Raw genomic sequence first — 24,852 nt, 5'->3', positions numbered from 1 at the left:
TCCGATTCTACTTTAAGGACCAATTTAAACGACATCCCAGAGGAATCGTGAGTAGGCACTTGGAAAAACATCACAGTAAATATTACAGCAACTGCAAAAATACTAAATCCCATCTACAGCCAGCGTAACGGCAATAAAACGTGAAGCGAATGAAAGCTAAGTCAGCGCTACAAAATCGAATGCATTTTACGCGTCAGGAAATTCCTCAGGCTGACTGACGATAAAGCGCGTGCCGGCATGATTACGGGAGCCTGACGGAAAACGATGCAGGATCCGGCTTCAAGCAGCACCGGCTGCCATCTGCTGGATGCACTTTGCTGCCCACTAACATAAAGCCGAACCCTGACAGCGCAAACCGCTCTGAAGAGCGCACTTTCACCTGTCTAGGGATGCCAAAAACGCGCGAAAATCCAGAATAGGCGCGGTGCGATAATGTAATGACACACAACCATGACTGCGAGTTATTCCGTTTGAGAAAAATAAGTTGTTTTCGCAAATATCCTATAAAAAGCACTTGGGTATTCAATATAATCATGCACAATATTTATTTAAATATAAAAAAGCAACTTATTTAGAAAGTAAATCAGAAACAGAATATTTCATAAATACAAAAACAAAAAATATCTAAATCTTTTCTGGTTTGTTATTCTGACTGGAAACAATTACTGATTAAATCCAGTTGCGGCTGTTAACCTTGCATGCCAAGAAATGCAATATGAGCCCCTTAATAAAGTCACAATATCATTTATTCAGGATTTACAATTTCATTTTAGAAAAAGTTCACTCTCTTTTTAATTTAAACGTACACTTTGGTGATTAAACATCTCTGTGCTACCTGCCTTTATAGTGATCCCAAACAGCAAAAACAAGCCGTCTAACCAACATATTTCAGATGTTGTTTCCTAGAGGAACACAAGCACCATTAACGCTTTCATGTTTACAGCTGATTACCCACATTACTGACTCCCATTCGATGGATCTTCCCGTGATCTACAAAGCTTCCCAGGGACTGCAGGTTCCCCCACCACTTGAAGAGGAAGGCCTCGGCTATGAGGCCAAACCACGGTGTGATCTCTACTTCCCCTCTTCTGGCAGCTCCCAGCATCCCTTCCAGCTGCTCCCTGGTTACGTAACGGTGGCTTTTGATCTCGTTAGGGTTTGGGTTCAGATCGACGTCCTTCTGCATGAGGAGAATATAATCAATCTCGTGCTCACCCCAGATCCCGTTGGACTGGGCCTTGTAGTGTATCCGGGTCAGGTAAGTCATCTCCTCTGGAGGAACCTAAAACAAAACACCAGTGATGGATCATCAGTCAAAACCTGAACACTTTCTACCTCTTGTGAAGGTAGAAAATGTATACATTTGAAGTTGCATTAGTCAAGTTCTTTATAGTTAGCATTGTTATTGTTTATTGTTGATATCTAATGGTTAAATGTCTTCTTTTACCGCCTATATGTGTGTTGTGCTAGTGTAAACCGGCAATTTCCATCAGAATTAATAAAGTATCCATATATCTATCTATTCCAGTTACATTTCCTATTCAAAAATGTACATTGACTCCACAAGTTTCTAGCTACCGAAACGTCAACAGACACAAAATTTCAGGGACAAGTTACCGGTCTCGCCCAATTTGCTATTTCATTATTCAGCTTTCTGTCTGCCTGTTGGAGCAACAGCCACGCACAGGCCGTTTGTCTACCTGCTCCACGGGGATCCCAAATTCTGCTCCCAGCCTCCTCTGTGCTGCTCTCCTCACCCCAATCGCATCGGTCTCCTCCATCTCACTGAGTGTATGAAGAGGGTGACTACAGCAAGTGTTGGTAAAGCAACCTACAGCAGAAAGAGGGGTCTTAACACCATCATACCCAGGAGGCAATGGAAGATCAGACGCCCCCTGTCTGTCAGGTGGAAGAAAAGCAGCTCAAACATCCTGCAGGCTACAGTCCAGCTGGGCTTTCAGATGCCAAAGGCTGAAAGATGGACCGAAGGATCTCTTTAGGACATAAAAACAAATGCATATGTTCCATTTTTGTAGAAGAAATATTTTTCGAATGATTTAGTTATAAAAATGGGTGGATAACTGAATATTATACGTGGCCCAACACAAATGACTAGAATAGAATAGAATAGAACAGAATGCATTTATTGTAATTCTAATAAGTTACAACAAACTCAATGTGTGCTATTCTCCCTCAATGCATTGAGGTACATGTGAATATTAAGGGAAAGAAGACAAACTAGTAACATGCAAGCATGTTAAGAACCAAAAACACAAAATAAGAAATTAAGAGAAACAGAAGAGGTAGAGAAAGTGACTGTGCTTATGGTATACAACAGCATACTCTGTAAACATATTTATATTATTATTATATATGCATGAGTATGCGCTAAGCATATATTTCAGTAGTGCAATGAGGACAACAATAACAAGTGAATATATGGCCTAAAATTGTATACACACACACACACACACAAACACAAGTGTGCAATTAGTTCAAATGACAACAAAGATTCTATGGAAGGGAATGACGGTGGCTGTTGTTGCAGACCTGTTAAATGGATGGTTTACTTTATTTACAGTAATGGTGTCCAGTCGCTGACACAGTACTTTAATGTGATTGGACGGTGTGTTTGGGTCAGAGGTGAATACCATTCAATGAAGACATGCAGCCCACCTGGAAAGGTTATCTTGGAGTCTGATCTTTGCTGCAGGAGCAGCTTCCCCTCAGAATTGAACAGGAAGACGCTAAACGCCCTGTGCAGTAACCCTAAAGGAGGAAAGCTTTCCGTTAGTTAAGCTCCGGGGTGAGGCGGTTGGTATGATCACAGAGAGAGGGGGATTCCCAGAGTGTGACACACCTTTATCGATGTTGGAGTTCAGGTGGCAGTTTTTCTTGGTATCAGCGCCGATCCTGTGGTCATCCTCGTTCACCAAGATGCACATCTCCGAAAGGAGCTGCACCTGCTTCTCATCCAGACCATCCATGCTGATCTCTGGCATCCTGGATGATGCTCTTAGCTTAATGGATTCACTGTAGAGTGAGAAAACAGCAGTCATTTGCTCACGCAAGGATCACCACAGGTACTACAGCTGTAATTTATCTAATATGTTGACGGCACCAGCATTTTGGTTGAGTTATGTTGTTGTTAAGTGTGCAATACACATTAGTGTTGTACTTGGAGGGATAGGCATTACTACACTATCACCAGCACAAAGTAATATAACCTCAAACAAATGATCCACCCTTTTCATATTCAATTCTTTGATATTCAATTCTCATCCAGTACATCAAAGTTATATATGTTGTATATAACGTGCGTACCTGCAAAAAGATTTCACAGGAGCGGTTATTAAATGCGGCATACGCTTGCCTGCACCAGCAGTAATAAAAGACTGTCCCTCACGGGACACGGTCCTTCGTATCGCCAACAGGCAGCGCCACATGGCCAGACCTCCCAGCCTCTCGAGTGACACCAATCGCAGGGAGGGAGGCTACCGACGCGCCATGGCACCACAGCTACTGACGGACGGCTGGGACAGGAACCTTGTCGAGACTGTTTGGTTTTCGGGCGTAAATAAACACAATATTAACACCCTTGGCTCCCCAAAAAGCATCAGACGTATAACTATAAACCCGATTCCAACATGGAAATCGGAAACTGCAGAGCGGATATGGTCCAGCTCCCAATGACGTACATTCAGTACTAGAACAGTGATTGGCCGGAATAGAAATTTTCGAGATTGCGCCTCGCATCGAAATATTACAGGGTGCATTTAATTCCCTTTAAAAATAACTGTTCTTCTTTTACCTATTAAACGAATCCTATAGTCACATATATTACAAAGGCATAAGAGCGGTTTAGATTCGTTTTCTTCCTGGTTTGCTGCAGATGTAATTTGGATAATCAGCTGTAGTTTCTGGGCTGCATGAACTTCAGTGCATGCTCCTCCCTTTTATGATAAATAGCATGTTGTTTTCAACAAATACGTACACACCCTATAACCGTCTACGCCGTTAATGAACGCCGTTTAATCCACACTATTCAGATAATGTGATCCACTGGCATCCATGCACTGATTCTATACTGTCTGGGGTTTCGCATTCCAAATGGATAAAAAATAAATGACAAATAAATACTATAATGACAAACCAATACAAACAGGGAAAGCCCGCCTCTTTATTACAATAGGCCAATGCAAACAGGGAAAGCCCGCCTCCTTATGACAACAGGCCAATGCAAACAGGCAAAGCCCGCCTCCTTATGATAACAGGCCAATAGAAATGGGCAAAATCTGCCTCCTTTTGATAATAGGCCAATGGGAACGTAGAGCAGCCTGCTGATGAGCCGTCCAATGAAATGGCGCGGTGACGCCGTTGCCCGTATGCTGGGAGGGCATCATGCCATTTTGACAGCATAGAACCGAAACCCGATCCCAAGCCTGCGGTGGCGCTTTTCTCGCTCCTGAAAAATGGTCACCCTGACGGAGTGTGTGATTTCTTGCTCGTAGCCTTTTGCGGAGGGGACTGACATTAACCAGGCTGCACAGATGTGAGTACCCGCTTTACCTTGTGGGGGCCTGTGGGCTGTGGGTGCCGGGGTAGCAGCTCCGGCCTTTTAAACGCCCGGTTGTGCGTCGCGGCACACCGTCGATCCTCTATTCGCGGCCGTGCGAGGTTTCGGGGGCCGCGGCTGTCCTGCCGGTTGGCGGTGCTGCATGCCGTCCCGGTACGCGATGCGGGTCGTCGGGGCTCGCAGCGCAGTCCGCCGTCACCCCCCGCCCTCCGGTGGGTCTGTCATTGTGCCTGACTGCAGTCTGCGCCGGTCCGCTGGATTCAGTTTCTGAATAGGTTTATCCAGATCTGAGTTTAAACAGTTTTTGTGCTCTTTGTCGTGTTTTGTTCACGCCTTATTGTTGTGACCGCGCCTGTTGTGTAGGTAGATTAAAGTAGGACTATGCTTCTATTGTCAAAAGTTGATACACACACACACACACACACACACACACACACACACACACGTGCAACAGTATCCTTTTTTGTTACGAAAGCTTTCCAATAATTGTACAGGGAGTCATATCTTTGATATAAATCTGATATAATCTAACAGCTGTGGCTTTTTCCGCACAGAACCGCCAATTACACAAATACAGCAGTAGAAGATGACATGCATTAAACCATTAAAGGTTTCATAACATCTGTTTGTCTTGTAACTCTCAGCAGACAGTGGATAGCATTCGGCTGACTGCTTACAATATAATAACAGTATTAGTAATAATATTAGTGAGGTACACACTAACAGGTCCACAGAGAAATTACAGTGTAGAACTAACAAAAAGGGGAAAAGATTTGATGTCAGTCAATCAGCCATAATTCAGTTTTTCTCATAAAATGCTTTTTTCCTGGAAAAAACTTATAGCGAATCATTGGAGTGTTTGTCATCACCAATGGTGCAGTATTAAATCTGAATTTGTTGTCACTAGCTGTAGAGGTAATACTTTTTTTGGCTATGGCTATTTCTGGAGCTACAGAATGGCTCTGTTTAAGGGGATGTAGATGCTCTCACATTCTGAAGTATCTGTTCTTTGCTGGGCCTTTGGTGACATGCCTTGTGCTTCCACCAATCAGATAAAAGTTGGGTGGGGTTTAATCTGTCACAAAGACATCACTGTCTGTGTGAGAATTTTTGCTATCCATTGGCAAGGCAACCATTTCACATTTTTTCTGCAGTGAATAGTTAAATATGAATTTTATTTATGGATTTTGAGAAAGAGACCTGTATCACTGTACTTTTCTGATCTTTATTGAGCTGCTTTGGATAGTTGAATCACCCATATGAGTTTAGTAATCAGAAAAACATCTGATTTGCTTAAAATGCACCAAATCAACAAAGGTTTTGGGACTCCTGGGCATGACGCTTACAGGAACTTTTATGGCATCCCATTCTAAATCCATTGGCATCAATATGGAGTTGCCCCCCCTTTGCAGCTATAACAGCTGCCACTCTTCTGGGAAGGTTTTCCACAAGATTTTGGAGTATGTCTGTGGAAATTTTGGCCATACATCCAGAAGAGCATTTGTGAGGTCAGGCACTGATGTTGCACGTGAAGACCTGGCTCACAATCTCCATTCTATTTCATCCCAAAGGTATTTGATGGGGTTAAGGTCAGGGCTCTGTGTAGGTCAGCCAAGTGCTTCCACAGGAAACTCATCCAACCATGTCTTTATGCAGTGGAGCACAGTCACACTGGAACAGAAAAGGGCCTTCCCCAAACTGTTCTCAGAAAGTTGGAAGCATAGAATTGTCCAAAATGTCTTTGTATGCATACCTTGATACGGCCAGGTGTCCCAATACTTTTGTCCATACAGTGTATCATTCATCACTCCTTTATTATCACATTTTATTAATAATACTGTCTCAAAATAGAAATATGTCCAGCATGAATCCTGTTCCAGCCAGAGCGTAAAAACAGACATTGAGTTAAAGTTCCAGGAACATGAGAGAGAAAAAAATGACACCATGGACTCTGACATGAAAGTGACGTTTGCAGAAGGGCTCTGAGATGCTCAGGGTAGATCTTTAAATAGCGGAGAATCAGAGCCAGTCGACTTTATAAATGTAGATATAAATTTGTAAGTGTAGCTAGGGCAGCCATTTAGCTGCGGTCACCCGGTGTGAAAGGTCCTCTGCATTTCCCCGTCTTTATGATAGATTTTCTGCGTTAAATGAGTGAAAACGTGAGTTACTGGTGTACGTGTCAAATTTGAAATAGTCATTGTTCGTGCTTCTGTTTCTGCATCTGTCTTCAGTTTCCCCTTGTCGTGGGTTTGTGTCCTGTGGTCAGCCTGGTGGATCGGGGGGGGTGGGGGTTGGTGGGCTAGGACACGCAGCGGCTGAGAGACTCTGCCTGCGCAGTTCCAGGTAAGCCGCTGGCGGACGACGCGGCCGCGCAGTGATGCCCGTGGAGAGCGGTAGTGGCGGGGTCAGCGCGGCTGGCCGACAAGCTAAGCAGAAGCGCAAGTCCCACAGCCTGTCGATCCGGCGCACAAACAGCACGGAGCAGGACCGCGTGGGGATGCAGCGCGACCTACTGGAGGGGCAGGTAAGTGGCCCGTGGCTCAGCACGCGACAGTCCTCGATGGCCTCGCTGCACATCCGACGCCTCCTGCCTGTTGTTCAGTGTCATAACAGGGTTATGGTGAGAGATTAGCTATACAGCTGGAATTACTCATCACTATTTCATGCATGAAAGCGTGTGCAGAGGTGTGATAATATTTTTAATAATGGAACATATTTATCCGTGTGCCTTTATTTGTGTTTTGTGTGAGGTTCTGGTGGTGAATCTCTGACAAACTTCAGCCCCCTTACACCCCAATGGGCCTTTTCTGGGAAGATGGTTTAGTTAGTCTCTGTGACTTGCCCCTTGGGCTGGTCACTGTGTAGAGTGGGAGCTGTGTACACGCTGTGCAAATGCCCCCTTCGTGTATTTCAGACTCTACAGTTCATAGTCGTCCTCATAAGTAACCGGTTACCGTTAAGGTGCTTCAGCGGCCTGTTTGACGGGACTCCGAGGCCTGAGCCCTCTAAGATGGATCACTGTTCGGCTGCCTGTCCTGCTGGTTGCTGTGTCTGCTGTGCCGCATGTGGGCGACCGAAGAGAAGCAGGGCCGGTCTCCTGGTGCCCGTGATTTATCGCTCAAGCACCGTAGCGTACCTCAGTTGGCGGTGCCGACTCTGTGTAGCAGAGGATATACAGGCCAGGCTTACATGAACCCAAGCTGAGTCCGGAATGTTCCGTTTGGCTTCTGAGCGGTAGACCTGTTAATTATCCTACCTGAGTGTGATTAATGAACAGAGCCCCGGGCACTTCAGACTTTGCAGCTGCATGAACGTCAGTGCTGAGGAAAAGCGTGATGCTTTATGTCTCGGTGACGAGTCTTTACCCAATAAATTTAGTACTAGAAATGAACATCGTCGTTAGCGTAGGTATAAATGTACAGGTTGAGCATATCACAGTAAACTGCTAATGTTGCCATATTTTTCCAATTTCTGGTCTAATCCAGGAAAATGACAGCATGGTACTTTACTGAAATCTACACCTTGAAAGGTAAATATCCCCCCCCACTAGCTTCTGGGATTTAATGATATTAACAAGAATAACAGAAGACACTGCTGCTAAATAAAGAAGTTGAATTTCTCGTGCACAGTATCACTTTTGTTTCCCCCAACATTTTAGTCTTGTGACTGCTGTTTAGAACTGTGTCCTATTACCACATATTTGATTTTGCGAAATGTTCGCAGTAATTTCTCAGTGCATGGCGGCCCTTGTCTCACTCACATCCGTTAATCTGTACCGTCGTCTAACATGCCTGTTGATCCTTCGGCTAGTTGGCCGTCTCCCACTTCATCAATCTTTAATAAATGTGTCAGGCTGAAGCGGTGCATCCTGTCACCGGCTCCGTCGCCCTTGTACCTGTTGATCCATTGTCGTGCTGTATCCGTGACGATGGCCCGGCCAATGGGAGCCGGCTGCCGGGCTCTTCCGCCCACTGAATGCGCTTATTATGCTCCGTATCCAAGGCGACCCTCACTTTGGGCCATGTGATCGAGTAGCGTTGTGAGAATAAGAGGCCGTCTGTTGCTTGCTAATTACCATTTTCAGTTTGTGTTTACATGTGATTAGAGCATTTAGTCCCAGTGTGGTGCCGTGCATCGATTAACAGTAACCAGTTAGTTTCCTTAGTTTTCTGGCTCTTGAGTTCTCTCAGCCCTCTGGGATGTGCTGTGGAGTCTATTTATAAAGCCAGCATCGATATCTGGCAGAATATTATGTTTCTGGGCTGTTTCGCTCCTGAAGATGGAGGTAAGTTCTTGGTTGTCTTGGGGTGGCAGTTTATCAGACCCCCCCGTGCTCCTCTTGTTCCTGTTTTGGTGACATCAGTGACATTAACTTTAACCTTGGCTAATGCACCATCTGTAACCTTCCTGTCATTTAACAAAGTCCTTCTAATGGACCGTTTCAGCTCCTTCAACTCCATATTGCTTTTCTAACCTTCCCAGCCGCTGGAGGAACGATTCAAACTGAAATGTGAACATTATAACACGCCTTTGTTATCTTGTGAATGAGAGTGAATCTGGTGATGATGCTGCTGTTTTTCTACGTATTTTTTTTTTCCCCACTCACAGTAATATGGGGAAATACTTTTATTTTCACATTGTGCATTATTACTCTTGTTCCAGCACAGTTAAGTATTTCTGTATTTTAGATCTAAACTGAAAATTGTGCATATCGATTTATATATGAACTGCAGTGTGTTATTCCATTATAATACACTGTATTCTCCAGATAACACAAAAGAGTCTATCCAAATTCACAATAACTAAGGCATTCTTATCACAGTTAAACACCGGAATGTTGCTGCGATGCTTCTCGGTATATAATACTAAGATATACAGTAGATATACTGTGAGACATTTTGAGATCACTAATGAAGCATCATGAACCGCTTGCTGTATTTTCTGAACCCACTAGAAGGTGCCCTCTGTTCAAAAAAGGGCTCAAAGGATGCCCCAGAGAACTTGATGTTAGAACTTAATATACTGTTTGCTTAACTTGCATGTCACTTTGGACCAAAGGGTTTGCTAAATAAAATAAATGTAAATGTAGAACTGCCCTTTGCGACTAACTAGAAACTATGGAGCAAGCTGGTAGCTAATGGCAACATGGGTGTTGCAGGTATTCCTTCACCGTCACCCTGGGCTTATGGGAAATTATGAGGTACCTGTGATTCGTGGTATGATCTCAAATCTCGGCCTGATCAGTAAGCTTTCTTGTTTTTGGGAAGTTTGCATGTAAGCGTGTCCCCTGCGGTGTCCGGCTGAGGTTTGTGGTTTAACGTGCTTGCCGTCTGCGTGTGTTCTCAGGAGTCCAAGTTGCCCTCATCCATAAGGAGCAACCTGCTGGATCTCTTTGGGCAGATTGAGCGGGAATTTGAGAATCTCTACATAGAGAATTTGGAACGTGAGTCACGTATTGCTGACATCATTGGCATGTTGGGTGGTGGGTCCTGTGTGGTGATGGGTCCTGGGTCCTGTTTGGTCTCCTGCCTTTATACAAGGTGTTTGTGTTTCATTTAATGCTGGGTGATGCTGCTTTTTCAATATCCACATATAATGACCGTTGAGTAGTGATGCATCAATAAGGAAATTTCTGGCCGATACCAATTTTTTGGGAGGTTCTACTTAAATAAGTTTAAAGGGACATTCTACCCAAATAAATAATAAAATAAATTACATTCCAAAAATATGAAAGTTTTTGTTTTTTAGTAAGCAAACGCCAACTGTGGCATACAACAGTCCCAGAGCTCTAGGGGTGGACAAAACAATGAACAATTTGCTGTATTTTTTTAACCCACTAAATGGTGCCCTTGGTTTTCTTCGGGTCATTCTTTGTGTTCTTTTTTTTTTCGTACAGAGAGCGCCATCTAGTGGGGTCAAAAATACAGCTAATGGTTCAGGAAGCGTCATTTTGTCCATCACTGCAGAGCACTATAACTATACACATTATATATTTATAACATTTAAATGGAGAAGGACTGAGCATCAAGTGTGATATACTCTGCAATGTTTTTCAGAAACTCTTCATACTCTTTACCGTTTCGCCTTAAGGTGACCAATCAATTTTGTTGTGGTAATGTTTGTTAGTAGATCCTTCTTGTGAAATTTTAGCAGAGCAGCGTTTCAAAAATTGCATTTTCTAACGTTAATTCCATGCTGCAGGCATTTTTCTAAATGTGTAGTATTCGGATGTGCAAAATAATATCGGTAACCATTTTAAAGGGAATTATCGGCTGTAATATTGTCTCGTTTCTTTAACCATTTTTTGTTGCTGTATCGGCCGACACCAATAGTTGGTTGATACAACTGGTGCATCTCTACAATAGAGTCAAACTCTTTATGTAAATGGGGCTTCATCTCCAGTTATATTTGGAAGGTTGACTGTTTGCATTGTGTCTTTAATTATACTTGCCAGACAATATTCTTTTCCCTCCATTTTGAAGTTCGCCGAGAAATCGATACTCTGAATGAGCGGTTGGCTGCAGATGGACAGACCGTTGATGGTGGCGACCTGAGCAAAGGACCACTGAAGGCCAAAGGTGAGGAGACCATAGGACGTGTCCCCACCCCCATTAAAGCTCAATGGTCCAACACTTATACAGAATGTACTGGTTTTTTTCAATTTACTGTTACTAACATAATAACAATAAAGGCTACATACAGTATCTGTTCATCATTGCTGTCAGCTGCATATATGTGCAGTATTATAAGTTAGATATGTACTGGCTGAGTGCAGTAAGTTTGTTTTAGTTCTTGCTGCATGCTGCAGATATGGTAACATATGTCCACTAATGTCCACCACATCTGCTTCGGACATCTCTCTGTAAATATTATACCACTTTTAGAGGCATTACTCAACAGGACGTAAGTCGGGTGGATGACTGTACAGGCACTTCTCGACTTTAATAAATACCGACTTAAGTAAATGAAGACTTGCGCAAAGAAAAGAGTCTACGGAAGTGCTAATGCAAAAAACGCAACATACACCTCAATTTTTCACATTATCTTTTCATTTATACAATATGTCTTTAGCAGGTATTACTGATATTTTTGACCTCTGTGTTCTTTGCTATAAGGTGTCCTGAATGCTTTGTGAAGGTAAATCTGACTTATTTAAAATTTGACTTGCGTAAGTGTTTGTTGGAACGGGATACTTGCGTCAGTCGAAGAACTGTGAATAAAAAAATGACCACAGAGTGTTCTTCTTTCTTACTAAATTTGACATCCGCTTCTCTGATCCCTCTGGACTCAGCCAGCCACAGTACCAGTCAGCTGTCTCAGAAGCTGAAGACCACCTACAAGGCATCTACAAGCAAGGTATAGACGCCGGTGTCCTGCCTGGATCTGATGTGTGTCTCAGAGAGTACATCCATAAGGCTACAGTATTGAATCCTTCATCCGTCCGTCTGTCTGTCTATCTATCTGGCTGTCTGTCTGACTTCTGGCCCTGTTCCATGGTCACCCTGGAATTAAAATTCTCTCTCTCTCCACTCACGATCTAGCGATCACATTCTTTTCCTGGCAAAGTAGGTGGACCTTGCAACTTCAATGTGGGAAACTGGGAGTTGTGGGGTGGAGACTCATGGGTAACGGCTTTGCTTCCCCCGTGTGTCCCAGTATGCATGAACAGCCCGTCGATGGGGTTGGTATGCCATCGCCACAAAGACCACCCGTTCACACTCGCGGATTTGACTACTAACAACTCTTCACTTTTACTGGGATGGAGCTGCGCGTTGTTTATTTTTATCCAAAGCTGACTAACTGAGGCTTTCAGCATTAATGGTACACGCCCACACACACAAACACACACTCTCTGCCCAGTTTGTGACATTACAGGCCAAGGGCGGCCTTGACTGGCGTGCCTGGCTCAGACAGCTCAATAACCCTGAACCGGCGCTAAAGTGCTGTGGCTGGATAAATGCCCGGGTGTGTGCAAGCACTTTGTGATTCTTTGTTAATTACCTGTCCATCATCTTCTCTAAGTAAAGATAGTGGCATGGTTTTGTTTGTTTTTTTTTTACACTTGAGCTAAGAGTAGCTATAGTCACTGTACTATTCTGCAGTACAGCCCTGCGTCGACTTTCACCCGCATTTGGGACCGGGACCACCAGAAGCAAGTCAATTCGGGCATATCTCGATATTGTAGCTGTCCGCTACATACACAGTACTGTCCATTCCATGTATATTTTACATTTTTAACCAGTACACTTAATTTATTTATTTGCTTAAAAAAAATTAGCTATTGATTAGTCATACAAGGTGTATTGTATGGTTGCTGCAGATACTGGGGTGGCTTTAGGAGAGCTTTTGAAATGGCCAAGCTGACACGCTGACAAGCATAGCATCATAGTTTTACACCAATATAAACATCATCTGTGTTACAATCTGGATATGGAGAGTGGGCTGCCCATTCCCTGACACCTGTTACACTGCGCGATACACCTGCTAATGTCTAACTATGTCCGTTTCAGGCGTCTCTCGAACACTGTGTATTATTTACTATGGACTTTGGCCATAAATGCAGTCGGATGTGACTTGATCAGTCACATGCCAACATAAGCCTGTATTTCTCTGTGGGTGTTCCTAAATTGCTCAGTTTGGTTTAGCTCTCGAATAAACCTGCAACACCAAGGGAAAAGGAAGCACTTTCCACTGGTGTAAAAACAGGGGGTCTAAGGAGCCCGTATCTCCCGGCCATTTGGATTGGTGGAACATTCCGCCGAGCTTTGCAAGGTCTAACAGACTTACCCGCTTGTTGCTGTCGTGCGTAGGTTTGATCCGTAACGCTGCTTCCTGCTTCTCTCTCCTTTTAAGCCTTGTTCATTTTCAAAGATGCATGAACTTCTCATATTTTGTGCTTTTGTTAGCGATTATAAATGTCATACAGATATCCTATTCATGAAATAACTCACCCTGTGCTCTTCGGGTACAGGTGTAAAACACGCTTCAGACCTTGAATTGTATTTACTTACTGAGATACTTTCTACGTGTTCAGTATTCGCTCCTTTACCGTTGCATCCTGACTTTTAGAGTCAGATTTTTATTTTTTTATTTATTTTAGATAACTCGAGTCTGACTCGTGTTATCGCAGAATAGCACAGGTGTCCACGCGCTGCCCTCTTCGTCTTCAGATCTCCTCATGCTCTTCCTGGTCCTTCTTCTGCCCAGATTGTGTCCAGTTTCAAAGCCACCACCTCCAGGGCACTTTGCCAGCTGGCAAAAGAGTACGTGGGCCACAGGGATGGCATCTGGGACCTCAGTGTCAGCCGTGCTGCCCCGGTCATCCTGGGCACAGCCTCTGCCGGTATGTGGCGCCAGTCTGGTGGCGTGTGAGACGTTGTGAGACCATGTGACTCAGGGGGTGGGGGCAGCCTGGTGTGGGCGATTCACAGTGATCACGGTGAACATGGGTGTGTCTCTGTGAGTGTTTGTCTGAGAGAGTCTCTTTTGAGCAGATCACAATGCCATGCTGTGGAGCATCGAGACGGGCAAGTGTCTCCTGAAGTACGTCGGCCATGCTGGGTCAGGTGAGCTGATGCTGATGATGATGAAGATGTTCTGGCTTTAACCCGGTTTCCCGCTCGTTCCTGTCTGTGAGGAGACGCACAATTCATCATGTAGGAATGATACTGAGGCCTTTTTTTTTCTTTTTGCAGTTAATTCCATCAAGTTTCACCCTACGGAGCAAATGGCCCTCACAGGTGGGTCAGCCCTGTAGAGTGGGAGTGTGTGTGTGTGTGTGTGTGTGTGTGTGGGGGGGGGGGGCAGTGAAATACAAGAACTAATATGCAGATGAGAGTGTGAATGTTCCAGTGGTTCGACTTCATGATGATCAAAGCTTATCAACCAGGCAATTTCTGTCGTGTCGTGTTTATAGTGAGGCCTTCGTGGAAGTGGCATGGTGACGACACACACACACACACACACACATACACACACACACATAGACTGACTGCATCTCCGTGAGGTCGCTCAGCCTGTTCACACACAAACGTGGCTCTCCCAGCTCTGTGTGTCTCCAGCTATCTGACTCATGCTGTGCTCATTGGCTGTTCCCATGTCTCCTCACAGCCTCTGGTGACCAGACAGCCCACATCTGGAGGTTTGTGGTCCAACTGCCAGCGCCACAGCCTGTGGCCGACATCAGCGTGAGTGCTGGCCGCCGTCGCCCCCTGCTGGAGGGACTTGTTGTTCCACGCTGCATGTGGGATCTTAACTGAAAGGGGGTGCCACCGTCGTGAGGTGCTCTTAGCATGAGAGGCTAACCCAATATGGCTAACCCAGAGTACTGGGGAGCACAGATGTGTGAGGGACCGTTTTACCAGAAGGTTTCAGCCTGTGGTCTGTCTCCACTTGGGGTCCCACATAGATGCTTTGCAAACAGCCCACCCCTCCCTCCCCTCGGTGAACACGCATTCATTAGTGGTCCCTGCACTAAGGGGTGACCCTCACCCCCCGCGCCAGGTCCCCTGTGAGGACGACGTGGACTTCTCAGACAAGGACGACGCCGACGGGGAGCCCGAGGGCCCCAGCGAGTGCCCGTCGGTGCGAGTTGCCTCCACCGTGCTTAAGAGTCACCAGGGTGTGGTCATCGCTGCCGACTGGCTGGTGGGTGGCAAGCAGGCGGTGACGGCATCCTGGGACCGGGCCGCCAACCTCTACGACGTAGAGACATCTGAGCTGGTGCACTCGCTGACCGGTGAGTGTCCTGTCTGGGGGGGGGGGGGGGGATCAATGTGATCTAACCGCTAACAGCGCTAACTTAGCATACATGTGAATGGTGGGGGGTGTGCCTGCTTCAGGGTCCCTAGCCCTTTAACCTTAAACTTTTAACCTGCAATCCTCTCTGTGTCAGTCAGGGCATCAAGCTACTGTTACTGCATCCCATAGCAGGATTTAAGCTTCAATGTTAAACTATGTTTTAGCTAAATTGGCCTGTGTGTGTGTGTGTTATGGGGTCTTCCATCCCTTCAAGTATCTGAAAGCCCCCTTTCATTTCTAGTAAATGACGTAAGGGGCCTGGGGGATGTGACCCCCGCCCCCTAGGCTATACCACGGGCTGCCGTTTAATCGCTTTCCTTTGAGTAATTATGTGGACAGTCTGTCTGCTGTAAATCAGGCCCTAATTAAGCACGCTGACGATCTTGTCAGGCCGTGACTCCCGAGGACGCCTGACCCTGGGTCTGTGGCTAGCAGCAACAGCCAGGAATGGGCGGGATTTTACTATGAGCTGTCAGTTATTGCTGCGATAGGCCAATGGGAGCCTGTGAAATATGGATCAGGAAATGGGATTAGCCAAACGGTGACTTGCGGCACCTGGTAATCTCACTTCTAGCGGGTGAGCAGCATTTTCTACCGGATTTGTCCTTGTCCCTGCTCTTGTCCGACTTGACGTGCATCCTTGGGGTTACCGTAGGTCATGACCAGGAGCTGACGCACTGCTGCACGCACCCGACGCAGCGGCTGGTGGTGACGTCATCGCGGGACACCACCTTCCGCCTGTGGGACTTCAGGGACCCGTCCATACACTCCGTCAACGTCTTTCAGGGCCATACTGAGTGAGTGACCCAATCCCTCACCTCCTTCCCTGTTCTTCCTTAACAGGACCTCTACAAACAGGTTAAGTCTCGTATTTGAGTTGAAACAGTACTGGGAAACATTCATATGATTTTTATTAAATAATTTTATTAAACACTTTCATAAAGTGTAATTACTTGCCCAGCCAACAGATGGCAGTGCAACACTTCGGCTTGACAAAAGAAGCAGTTGTTCGTGTTCCCTCTTGTACTTTCTTTTGCACCTCAGCCTTGCTGATTTCAGGCCATAAATTTCACTCAGATGCGTCCCTCTGAGCGAAAGCGTTCGCTTGTTACTCATTATTTAACGCAGCTTTCCAGTTTCGCTGCTAAATAATCAGCCGGTGCTTTAATTTATCAGTCTTGTCACATTAATCCTCTTTAATGTGCATTTTCGCTCACCGGCTTCCTGTCATGTTTTGGGTTTTCTGTTAGACACTGGATCCCTGGAAACTTCACTATACCCTTGTTAGTGCTAAACTTGGTGTGGAATCCTTTGATTAATAGGGATTACACGCTGTTCATTATGTTACTCTTCAACATGTGTAATTCTTACAGATCCCAGAGTAATACTTTCCAATAGACAATCGCCATAATGGGATTAGCTGTGTTCTGTCGGCAAAGTCCAGACTCTCCTGCCTGCCAAAGTTAGGTCAGTCATTGTTGTCCATTTGTGTGTCACATGTCCAACTTTATCCCACCATATCTTTGACGTCCTTCTGTCTTGTGAACAATGAGTGGTGTTTTCCCGGTAAATCACTCTGCCATGATTAATTTTCCTGCATCTGAGCAGGTTTGTTACTACTGAACTAAAAGTGATTACCGGTGGTACGAAAGGGCTATATCACCTTGAACATGTTAAAATTTTATGGTTTTGGAGTGAAGTACAAACTGCGCCGTAAAGGAAGGCAAAGCCAGCAACTTGCCATCGATATGGGCATCTGGCTGCAGCAGATTTGTGAGATTAGTGCTCTGTCACGTTTCATTGATGAATTGGGTCGTTTGGGGGAAAAAAGGCCGGAAGTTTCCAGCGTCTTGTTTGTCCGAGCGTGGTGTTTGTACTGACGTTCCCAGCGGGAGGGTGTCTGTTAATCCTGGAGACGGGACCCCCCAGAGGGGTCGGTTGTCAGTAGGCAGAGCGGGGGTGCGGCCCGAGTCTGGCAGGTAGATGACGGAGCGGGGCAGGACAGGCCTGAGTGGGTTTCCTGTCGCACTCGGCCCCAGGGAGACCTAACGATATGGGCCGACCTCAGCGCTGCAGGTGGCCAGGGCCCAGCAGGGCAGTGCTCAGTGCTGTTGGGTCATATCGGGGTATGTTTGTATCACATCCACCAGAATAGTCAGTTTGCTCATTTATTTTAATAGGCATCTGATATTTGTTTTCATTGAAACACTGGACACTTGCATTATGATTCCAGGCAGTGTTTTTGGATCCTGCTGCGTTGTGCGTGTGTTTGTGCGCGTGGGGTTAGTAGCTTATTTTCTGTCTTCTGTTGCCTGTGCAACAGACGGAGACCCAGTCTTCTCCGGTGTTAGCTAGCTAGTTAGTTACTAACTTTATCAAGCTACATAATTCAGCCAATTTAAAATTTCTGTGTTACACTGATACTGAACACGAACTGCCTTTTTCGTTTAAAATGGCTTCACAATTGTAAATTTGAATCACAATAATATATGGATACGTCCATTTTCAAGAGTCGGCTGTACTTGCATGAAATACAAATATTTATAAAAGTAAGATTATACTGTTTGTTTTTAATATTTCACAGCGTGAAAATGAAGTTCTTCATGTCATTGTAGCATCTTCTGTCAATGGTAGCAAAATCTGACAAGGTAGCAAAAACTGACAGAACACTGGTCCAGCTTCAGCAGAGTCTATCTCTGCAGTAATTCCTCTTCCAGCCCTGCTCACTCCTGTACAGTTACCCATCGCGCTTTTATTACACATGTGCGGCCAGCTTCCCCTTCCCTAACGAGTCTTGACCTTGCTCATCAGCGAGTTCCTGAGGAACGGAACATTTTTTAAAAAATCCAAATCGTAATAAGATTTTAATCAAGCTTTTAATCTATTAAGTCCTGGGCCGTTCCCCGGAGGTGGGCCGGTGTCGGAAAGCACTGTCACGGTGGGTGTCAGGCTCAGGGTGGGGCCCGCCATGGTGTGCACGCCCGCGCCGTTAATGCCGCGGAGTTTAGTCCTAATTAAACCTTAATTTAACGTCAATTTAAATTAAGGTGGCCGTCCTGAGTGGGTCCCGGCTGGCCGGGACACTGCTAATCTTAATCAGCAGCCGGAGCAGAACACGGAATCAAATTCCCATTTGCGGCGACGGTGCCAACGGACGTTATAAATGGGAATTATTAAAGTCCATTAAAGTAATGTGCCTGGCCTTGGCGATCGGGGGGTGGGGTGGGGGGAGGTCGGCCCTGCCGTGCTTCTGGGGAAATGAGCTGGAGAGGGCGATTCGGGCAGCCTACAAACCTCGGGCCCCGCCCCGCCCAGCCTGCTCCTGTGGAGCATCCTTTGTGTGGAAAATAGTAACATGTTATAATTTTGCTGTCTTGTAGAAAACAAATACTGTTTTTTTTTCTTTTTTTGATAACACTTTGGTGAATGAATCCTTTGATTAATGGGTGAACAAAAATGTAAAGAAAATGAGGTGGGGGCTTGATACCAGCTATGCACTAGGTCACATACGGTTTGTACTAGGGCTGCACAATATCATATCGATATTATTTCGCGCATGCACAATAATTACCAGGGCTTCAGATGACAGGCAAAGCATTTAGCCAGACGCTAGTTTTTTGGTACTATACAGACATTTATTCACGCCCACAATTTGTTTAAGCAGATTAATAATTCAGCTAAAACATCAATAAGAGATGTTTTGTGACACCCAAAAGTTAGTAATCATTATAAACTTTTATTATGTTTATTAAATTACGTTTGTGGAGCACCCCACATAGTTCTATGGTTTGGTATATAGTACTATGGTTTGGTATATAGTACTATGGTTTGGTATACAGTACTATAGTTTGGTATATAGTACTATGGTTTGGTATACTTCAGTGCCATATGCACTGAAGTGGTGATGAAGAAAGGAACAGTTCAGCAGCCACGTCATGACATGGGGTATTTTATATTTTCAAATTGAAATGTATAATTTGTCAGGATGCTCAGAAGAATGAATGATGGAGGATTGTTACGGAAAATGGAAGTTATCAGAAGCTTGTGTCGCTTGCGACTAGATTCTCGTGACTCTCACGTGCTTTGTTGAATGTTTGTGCTGGGTCATTGGGAGGTGACGTGGCTGACGGCGCCTCTCCCTGACTGCACCTCAGTCATAGTCTCTCCCTGACCTTGCCTCTCTCTCTCTGACCGTGCCTCAGTCATAGTCTCTCCCTGACCTGGCCTCTCTCTCTCTGACCGTGCCTCAGTCATAGTCTCTCCCTGACCTTGCCTCTCTCTCTCTGACCGTGCCTCAGTCATAGTCTCTCCCTGACCTTGCCTCTCTCTCTCTCTGACCGTGCCTCAGTCACGGTCTCTCCCTGACCTTGCCTCTCTCTCTGACCGTGCCTCAGTCACAGTCTCTCCCTGACCTTGCCTCTCTCCCTGAAAGCACCTCAGTCACAGTCTCTCTCTGACCACGCACCTCTCCCTGACCGCACCTTAGTCACAGTCTCTCCCTGACCTTGCCTCTCTCTCTGACCGTGTCTCAGTCATAGTCTCTCCCTGACCTTGCCTCTCTCTCTCTGACCGTGCCTCAGTCACAGTCTCTCCCTGACCTTGCCTCTCTCTCTGACCGTGCCTCAGTCACAGTCTCTCCCTGACCTTGCCTCTCTCTCTGACCGTGCCTCAGTCACAGTCTCTCCCTGACCTTGCCTCTCTCCCTGAAAGCACCTCAGTCACAGTCTCTCTCTGACCACGCATCTCTCCCTGACCGCACCTTAGTCACAGTCTCTCCCTGACCGGGCCTCAGTTACAGTCTCTCCCTGACCGGGCCTCAGTTACAGTATCTCTCTCCCTGACCGGGCCTCAGTCACTGCCTCTTCCTGACCTTGCCTCTCTCCCTGGCCACGCCTCAGTTACTGCCTCTCCACGACCATGTCATTCCTGACCACCACCTCTCTCTTCCAGCACGGTGACGTCTGCTGTCTTCACGGTGGGTGACAACGTGGTGTCCGGCAGCGACGACCGCACCGTGAAGGTGTGGGACCTGAAGAACATGCGGTCTCCCATAGCAACCATCCGCACCGACTCTGCTGTTAATAGGTCAGTGCGCCGGATCGATGGAGCGCTAGACCTATTTAACACATCCAAGCGTGTGCTCAGGGCCCCGGGCTCTTCCTGGGCCCATGGATGTCCATAAATGTGGCAGCATTTATTCATATTGTTAAGAAAAATTATTCATCCATATTTGGTACATTAAATTTAGCTCCTCAAAGCCGTAGAAAAGCTCTGTGCCTGCAGAGCATTAGTCTGAGCTGCTGGGACAGATCAGACTGCGTCTCCGATCAACTCCTTCCTCTCACTGATCTTCTGTGTAGTGAGGCAATAAACACTGTTATTGCTGTTTCCAGGATAAGTGTTTCCGTGAGCCAAAGAATCATTGCTCTTCCTCACGACAATCGGCAAGTCCGTTTGTTCGACATGGCAGGGGTACGGCTGGCAAGGCTCCCACGTAGCAACCGGCAGGTATGTAGGCTTTGGGGGGGGGGGGGGGCTGGGATTGATGGCTGGGGCTTTGTTTGAGGGGTGGGGCTGGCGAGTTGTGCAGCCTTTGGTTTAAGCTGAGCTCATGGCTGGTATCTTTTCCCAGGTAGGTTTGTTGGCTTTGGAGGGTGGAACAGGGGATGAGGGGTGGGGCCATGGATGAGGGGTGGGGCCATGGATGAGGGGTGGGGCATTTGGGTTGGGTGTATTTTAAGAGCGACTCCTGGTGGAGGTACCGCCTCTGCTTCCTGGAGTTTGCGTAAGGTCACGTCCGGCCCAAGTGGTCATGTGATTTCTGGCTGACAGTGGAGGTTGCCCAGTGTTCTGCAGCCAGATCTTGTGGGACTGATGGGTGGTGCTGTGAATGAGAGATGGGAATTGGGGGCGGGACTATAGGTGACAGGTGAGGCTCGGGCTCATGACTTGTATCTCTGCCCAGACCTTTTTCTGTGACTCGGATCAAACCTGCCTCCTTATTGCAAAGCAGCATCAGACAATTGCAGGTGGTATAAACAATAGGGTCCTGAATGGGTCTACAAAAAACCTGAGCCTGGCCCCTACTGGAACCTGAACCCAACCTGGCCTCTACTGGAACCTGAACCCAACCTGGCCCCTACTGGAACCTGAACCAACCTGGCCCGTACAGTACTAGCAATAAAAAGGAAAGAAAAAATACTCACAAAAAACCGACCCAAGCCCAACATTAAAACGTGACCCATACCTGGCCCTAAACCTGATATTTTGTGGGTCCCGTTGGACTTGGGCTGGGTCACAGACAGTGAGTAGGGTGCAGAATGGTAAAAACCAGTGCCTAGGCTGGAAACGCTAAAGCTAGCAGGTACTCAAACAGGCTAAAAATAAATGAGGAGTGGCGATTCCTTTAAGGGTAAGTATGAAAGCCCTCACACTGTGAATGGAGGCCTTCTGCGTCCTGTGTGGTGCCCCGATATCAGACTTTAGCAGTTGCAGGGTTTAGGGGCAGGAGGGGATTTGCTCCCTCTCTGCCTTGATGCTGTCCCCCACGCTGAGCTCAGCAGGGACCGGGATTTGGTGAAGTCGGTGCCCCGTTAGCGATGGGGCGGCAGGAAGGCACCGCGCTTGGGTGCTGGATGCGGTCCGTGTGCGTGACTGCGAGTCAGAATCAAGCGTCAGCTGCACACTAAGTGCAGATGGGTTAATTAGCAGCGCCGCATGAAGCTAGCAATGCAAGAGGGAGCACAAGCTTTTAGTTCTTTAAAAAACACTCCAACGGCTCTCATTTCTCTGTAACTGTTTCCACATTTAACCGTTTCTACAGCAAGTTTGTGGAGAAATGTTTCATTCTTACCACATGGTCTTGTGCAGGAAATGAGTTTCATAGACTTTTGAGTACTGAGACTTAAGTAAAGTTTCTGGGGGGAAGATTCCCTGATTTGTGGTCTGGGATGGCCGCATGCTTTGTGTCCCCGCAGGGCCACCGTCGGATGGTGTGCTGCTCCGCTTGGAGCGAGGACAACCCCTACTGCAACCTGTTCACCTGCGGCTTTGACCGGCAAGCAATCGGCTGGAACATCAACATCCCCGCACTGCTGCAGGAGAAGTGAGCCGCCTCCCATCATGACGACTGCTGCCCTGCCGCCATGTTTCCCCCCCCACCCATGTCCAACACGCACACATCCTCAAGACCCCCAAGTTCCAATTACACACACTATAGATAATGTGAAACCACCCCCAAGGACAAGGGGGTTGGCGTGTGTTGCGTGTCTGCAGAGTGTATATGTGTGTCTGTCAGTGGTCAAGACGGCTTTTCGACCAGCTCGCACCCAGACGCACATGACGTTTTGTGCTTGGCTAGCTCTCTAGATTTATGCTCGAACTCTGCTTGAAAAAGATTAGCGACGATCTGGTGACGATGGAGCCAAACAGACACAAAAAAAAGACCGATCTCCGTGATGCGGATGGATGGCATTTTCAGAAACTCGTTGACTCCGATATACCACCTATACCAGGCTTGCTGCCATGGGGATGTCATACCCAACGCTGGAGGGCAACATTCAGCCTCGATTTCCGCTCTGCGAATTTGTAGTGCAGCTATAACAGTCTTATCTGATTTGGGTGACGTATACCTTTTCAAGCGTCCGCTGTTACATTTAGTGTATTCCAAGGTTGGTTCATTATTACGTCTAGCTGCACTGTGGAATTTGTACATTAATACTTTTTACACACCTGTGACGTTCATGCCAAACCTTAGTTGGTAACTGTAGATGTAGGATTTGCATAAACTGTAAATTATCCTCAGACGATGTTTTGAAAATTTCAGTGCCCTTCTGTTAGGTTGTGGAGCAGATCCTTCTGTCGGGATTTTTACGTTGGGGTGGTATGGGTAAGTATTTTAAATTTGTATGGATTAAGCTAGTTTTTACAGTCACATGGCTGTTATTTGTTTTAATCTTCCTTATGACTCAATGTAAATTGGTTTATTATATTCAAAACACTGTCAAATGTCTTCTGAGTCTGGAATCTAGAAGAAACTTGATGTTTGATGTAAATCCATCATGTTACTAGTGCAACTTTCACTGAAACAGCCCTAAATTAGTTTCACAAAAATAGGGCGTGCCAATAAACTCTCATAACAAATGTCTGCCTGCAGACTGTGGGAATATGACAGTTTAGCATATCGGTGGTGCAAAGTCACGCTGCCAGAGTAGTCCTCCACCCCAGTAGGGGGCACCTGCGAGACAGGCTTTTGGTTTTCATTTGAAATTTCAGCTGACAAAATCAGCTGGCTTCTTGATTTTCATACTGGATAATGTGTCCTTTGTTGAGCCTTCAGTCAAAAAGCTGCCACACCCAGTGAAAAAATCCTAAATGTGTAATGTCCTAGGAGATTTTAGACTGTCTGCAATATACTTGACCGAACTACCACTTTAACCTTTGCTATATAAAAACATTGTTAAAAATGTAACGTGTGACGTTTAATTGAGCCTTTTTAACACAGCTGTGTCTGTTGGGCAGTTTTGAATGTGTCAGTGTCCAACGCCTTTGTGTATAAGTCCAGATTCGGGGGACAGAGTGTGCTTCTGTTTCAGCTTGGCTGAATTGTCTCCATCCAGAAGCATCCAAGAAAGATCTTCAATTAAGCAATTAGGACCAGATGGGGGGCTGTGTTTTTGTGACCCAATTCAGATTGGTTCATTCTAACAGAATACCAACATGCTCTTTGTTATAGCTGATTTTGTGTAGTTCTAAACTATTTTCCCCCTTAATACTTTCATCACATGTTAAAAAGGGTCATATGGCTTTTAATGAGTTTGAACTGCCTTTCGTGGAAGGTCTTAAGTATTTCTGACTTTTCTCTCGCTAGCCTGATTGGTCAATTACAGTGTTAAGCTTTGGTTTGTGTAAAACACATTCTTATACTGTAATAATTATATATGTGTGGATTTGGGTGCATCAGCGGGGTTTTCGTGCCAATATTTAAAATTCAAACACTTCAAAGTATTTTTAAATGTATTTTTCTTGTTTTTTTTTTTGTTTGTTTGTTTTATCGAATTGCATCTTCTGCTTTGCTTGATATTAAACATGGACTTTGGAACGACTTTCCGAGTCGTGCTGAGATCACAGAATGACAGACTGGAGGGACACAAGGATGAGAAAAACAACATTACAGTTTAAACCGCGGAAGCGTGGGACTGGAGGAGCCACGGAGCCGATGGGATTGAGCGATGCTGCGGGTTGTTTCCTTGCCCGTGACACCGCGCGCTGTGCCCGCCTCCATAAAAAGCACAAACGCTCCAGCGAAATAAAGTGTTTCATTTCATTCGCTTGTCCCCGAGTTTTCTCTCACGCCTACGGCTCTGCGAAGCCCATACGCTAATTATGTGTCGCCTTTCCTGCTTCTGTGTCTATAGCCTCACCTGGTCAGAAGCTATGCCGTTGCAATCCTTGTAAAAACATGCGAGTGAGTT

General features: G+C 46.0%; 2 protein-coding genes across 10 annotated transcripts; one reads left to right on the top strand and one right to left on the bottom strand.

Annotated features, from left to right (window-relative positions):
- Window positions 1-728: 728 nt before the first annotated feature.
- Window positions 729-4,815, bottom strand: idi1 (isopentenyl-diphosphate delta isomerase 1). 5 transcript variants are annotated; one of them, XM_023805784.2, is made up of 6 exons: window positions 3,999-4,335; window positions 3,325-3,556; window positions 2,861-3,033; window positions 2,677-2,769; window positions 1,701-1,831; window positions 729-1,282 (listed from the first exon to the last, which is right to left on the bottom strand). In XM_023805784.2, the coding sequence occupies exons 2-6, from the start codon at window positions 3,444-3,446 to the stop codon at window positions 938-940; spliced, it is 864 nt and encodes a 287-aa protein (XP_023661552.1). In that variant the 5' UTR covers window positions 3,447-3,556; window positions 3,999-4,335; the 3' UTR covers window positions 729-937. The 5 variants fall into 5 exon arrangements, with proteins under 5 accessions (XP_023661552.1, XP_023661554.1, XP_023661555.1 ...); XM_023805786.2 differs by lacking the exon at window positions 3,999-4,335 and adding an exon at window positions 3,812-3,966; XM_023805787.2 differs by lacking the exons at window positions 3,325-3,556; window positions 3,999-4,335 and adding an exon at window positions 4,570-4,815.
- wdr37 (WD repeat domain 37) lies at window positions 4,401-24,704 on the top strand. 5 transcript variants are annotated; one of them, XM_072713829.1, is made up of 15 exons: window positions 4,401-4,552; window positions 6,917-7,103; window positions 9,926-10,022; window positions 11,062-11,157; window positions 11,871-11,935; window positions 12,121-12,144; window positions 13,787-13,922; window positions 14,074-14,145; window positions 14,275-14,319; window positions 14,690-14,766; window positions 15,083-15,317; window positions 16,035-16,176; window positions 20,330-20,464; window positions 20,773-20,887; window positions 22,357-24,704. In XM_072713829.1, the coding sequence occupies exons 2-15, from the start codon at window positions 6,957-6,959 to the stop codon at window positions 22,486-22,488; spliced, it is 1,518 nt and encodes a 505-aa protein (XP_072569930.1). In that variant the 5' UTR covers window positions 4,401-4,552; window positions 6,917-6,956; the 3' UTR covers window positions 22,489-24,704. The 5 variants fall into 5 exon arrangements, with proteins under 5 accessions (XP_072569930.1, XP_072569928.1, XP_072569935.1 ...); XM_072713827.1 differs by having other exon boundaries at window positions 12,121-12,264; XM_072713828.1 differs by lacking the exon at window positions 4,401-4,552 and adding an exon at window positions 6,609-6,738 and having other exon boundaries at window positions 12,121-12,264.
- Window positions 24,705-24,852: the final 148 nt, after the last annotated feature.

Source organism: Paramormyrops kingsleyae, chromosome 1 (assembly GCF_048594095.1).
Source record: "Paramormyrops kingsleyae isolate MSU_618 chromosome 1, PKINGS_0.4, whole genome shotgun sequence".
NCBI lineage: Eukaryota > Metazoa > Chordata > Actinopteri > Osteoglossiformes > Mormyridae > Paramormyrops > Paramormyrops kingsleyae.
The sequence above is the reverse complement of the archived record's forward strand: the minus strand, read 5'-3'. Positions and strand labels throughout refer to the sequence as shown.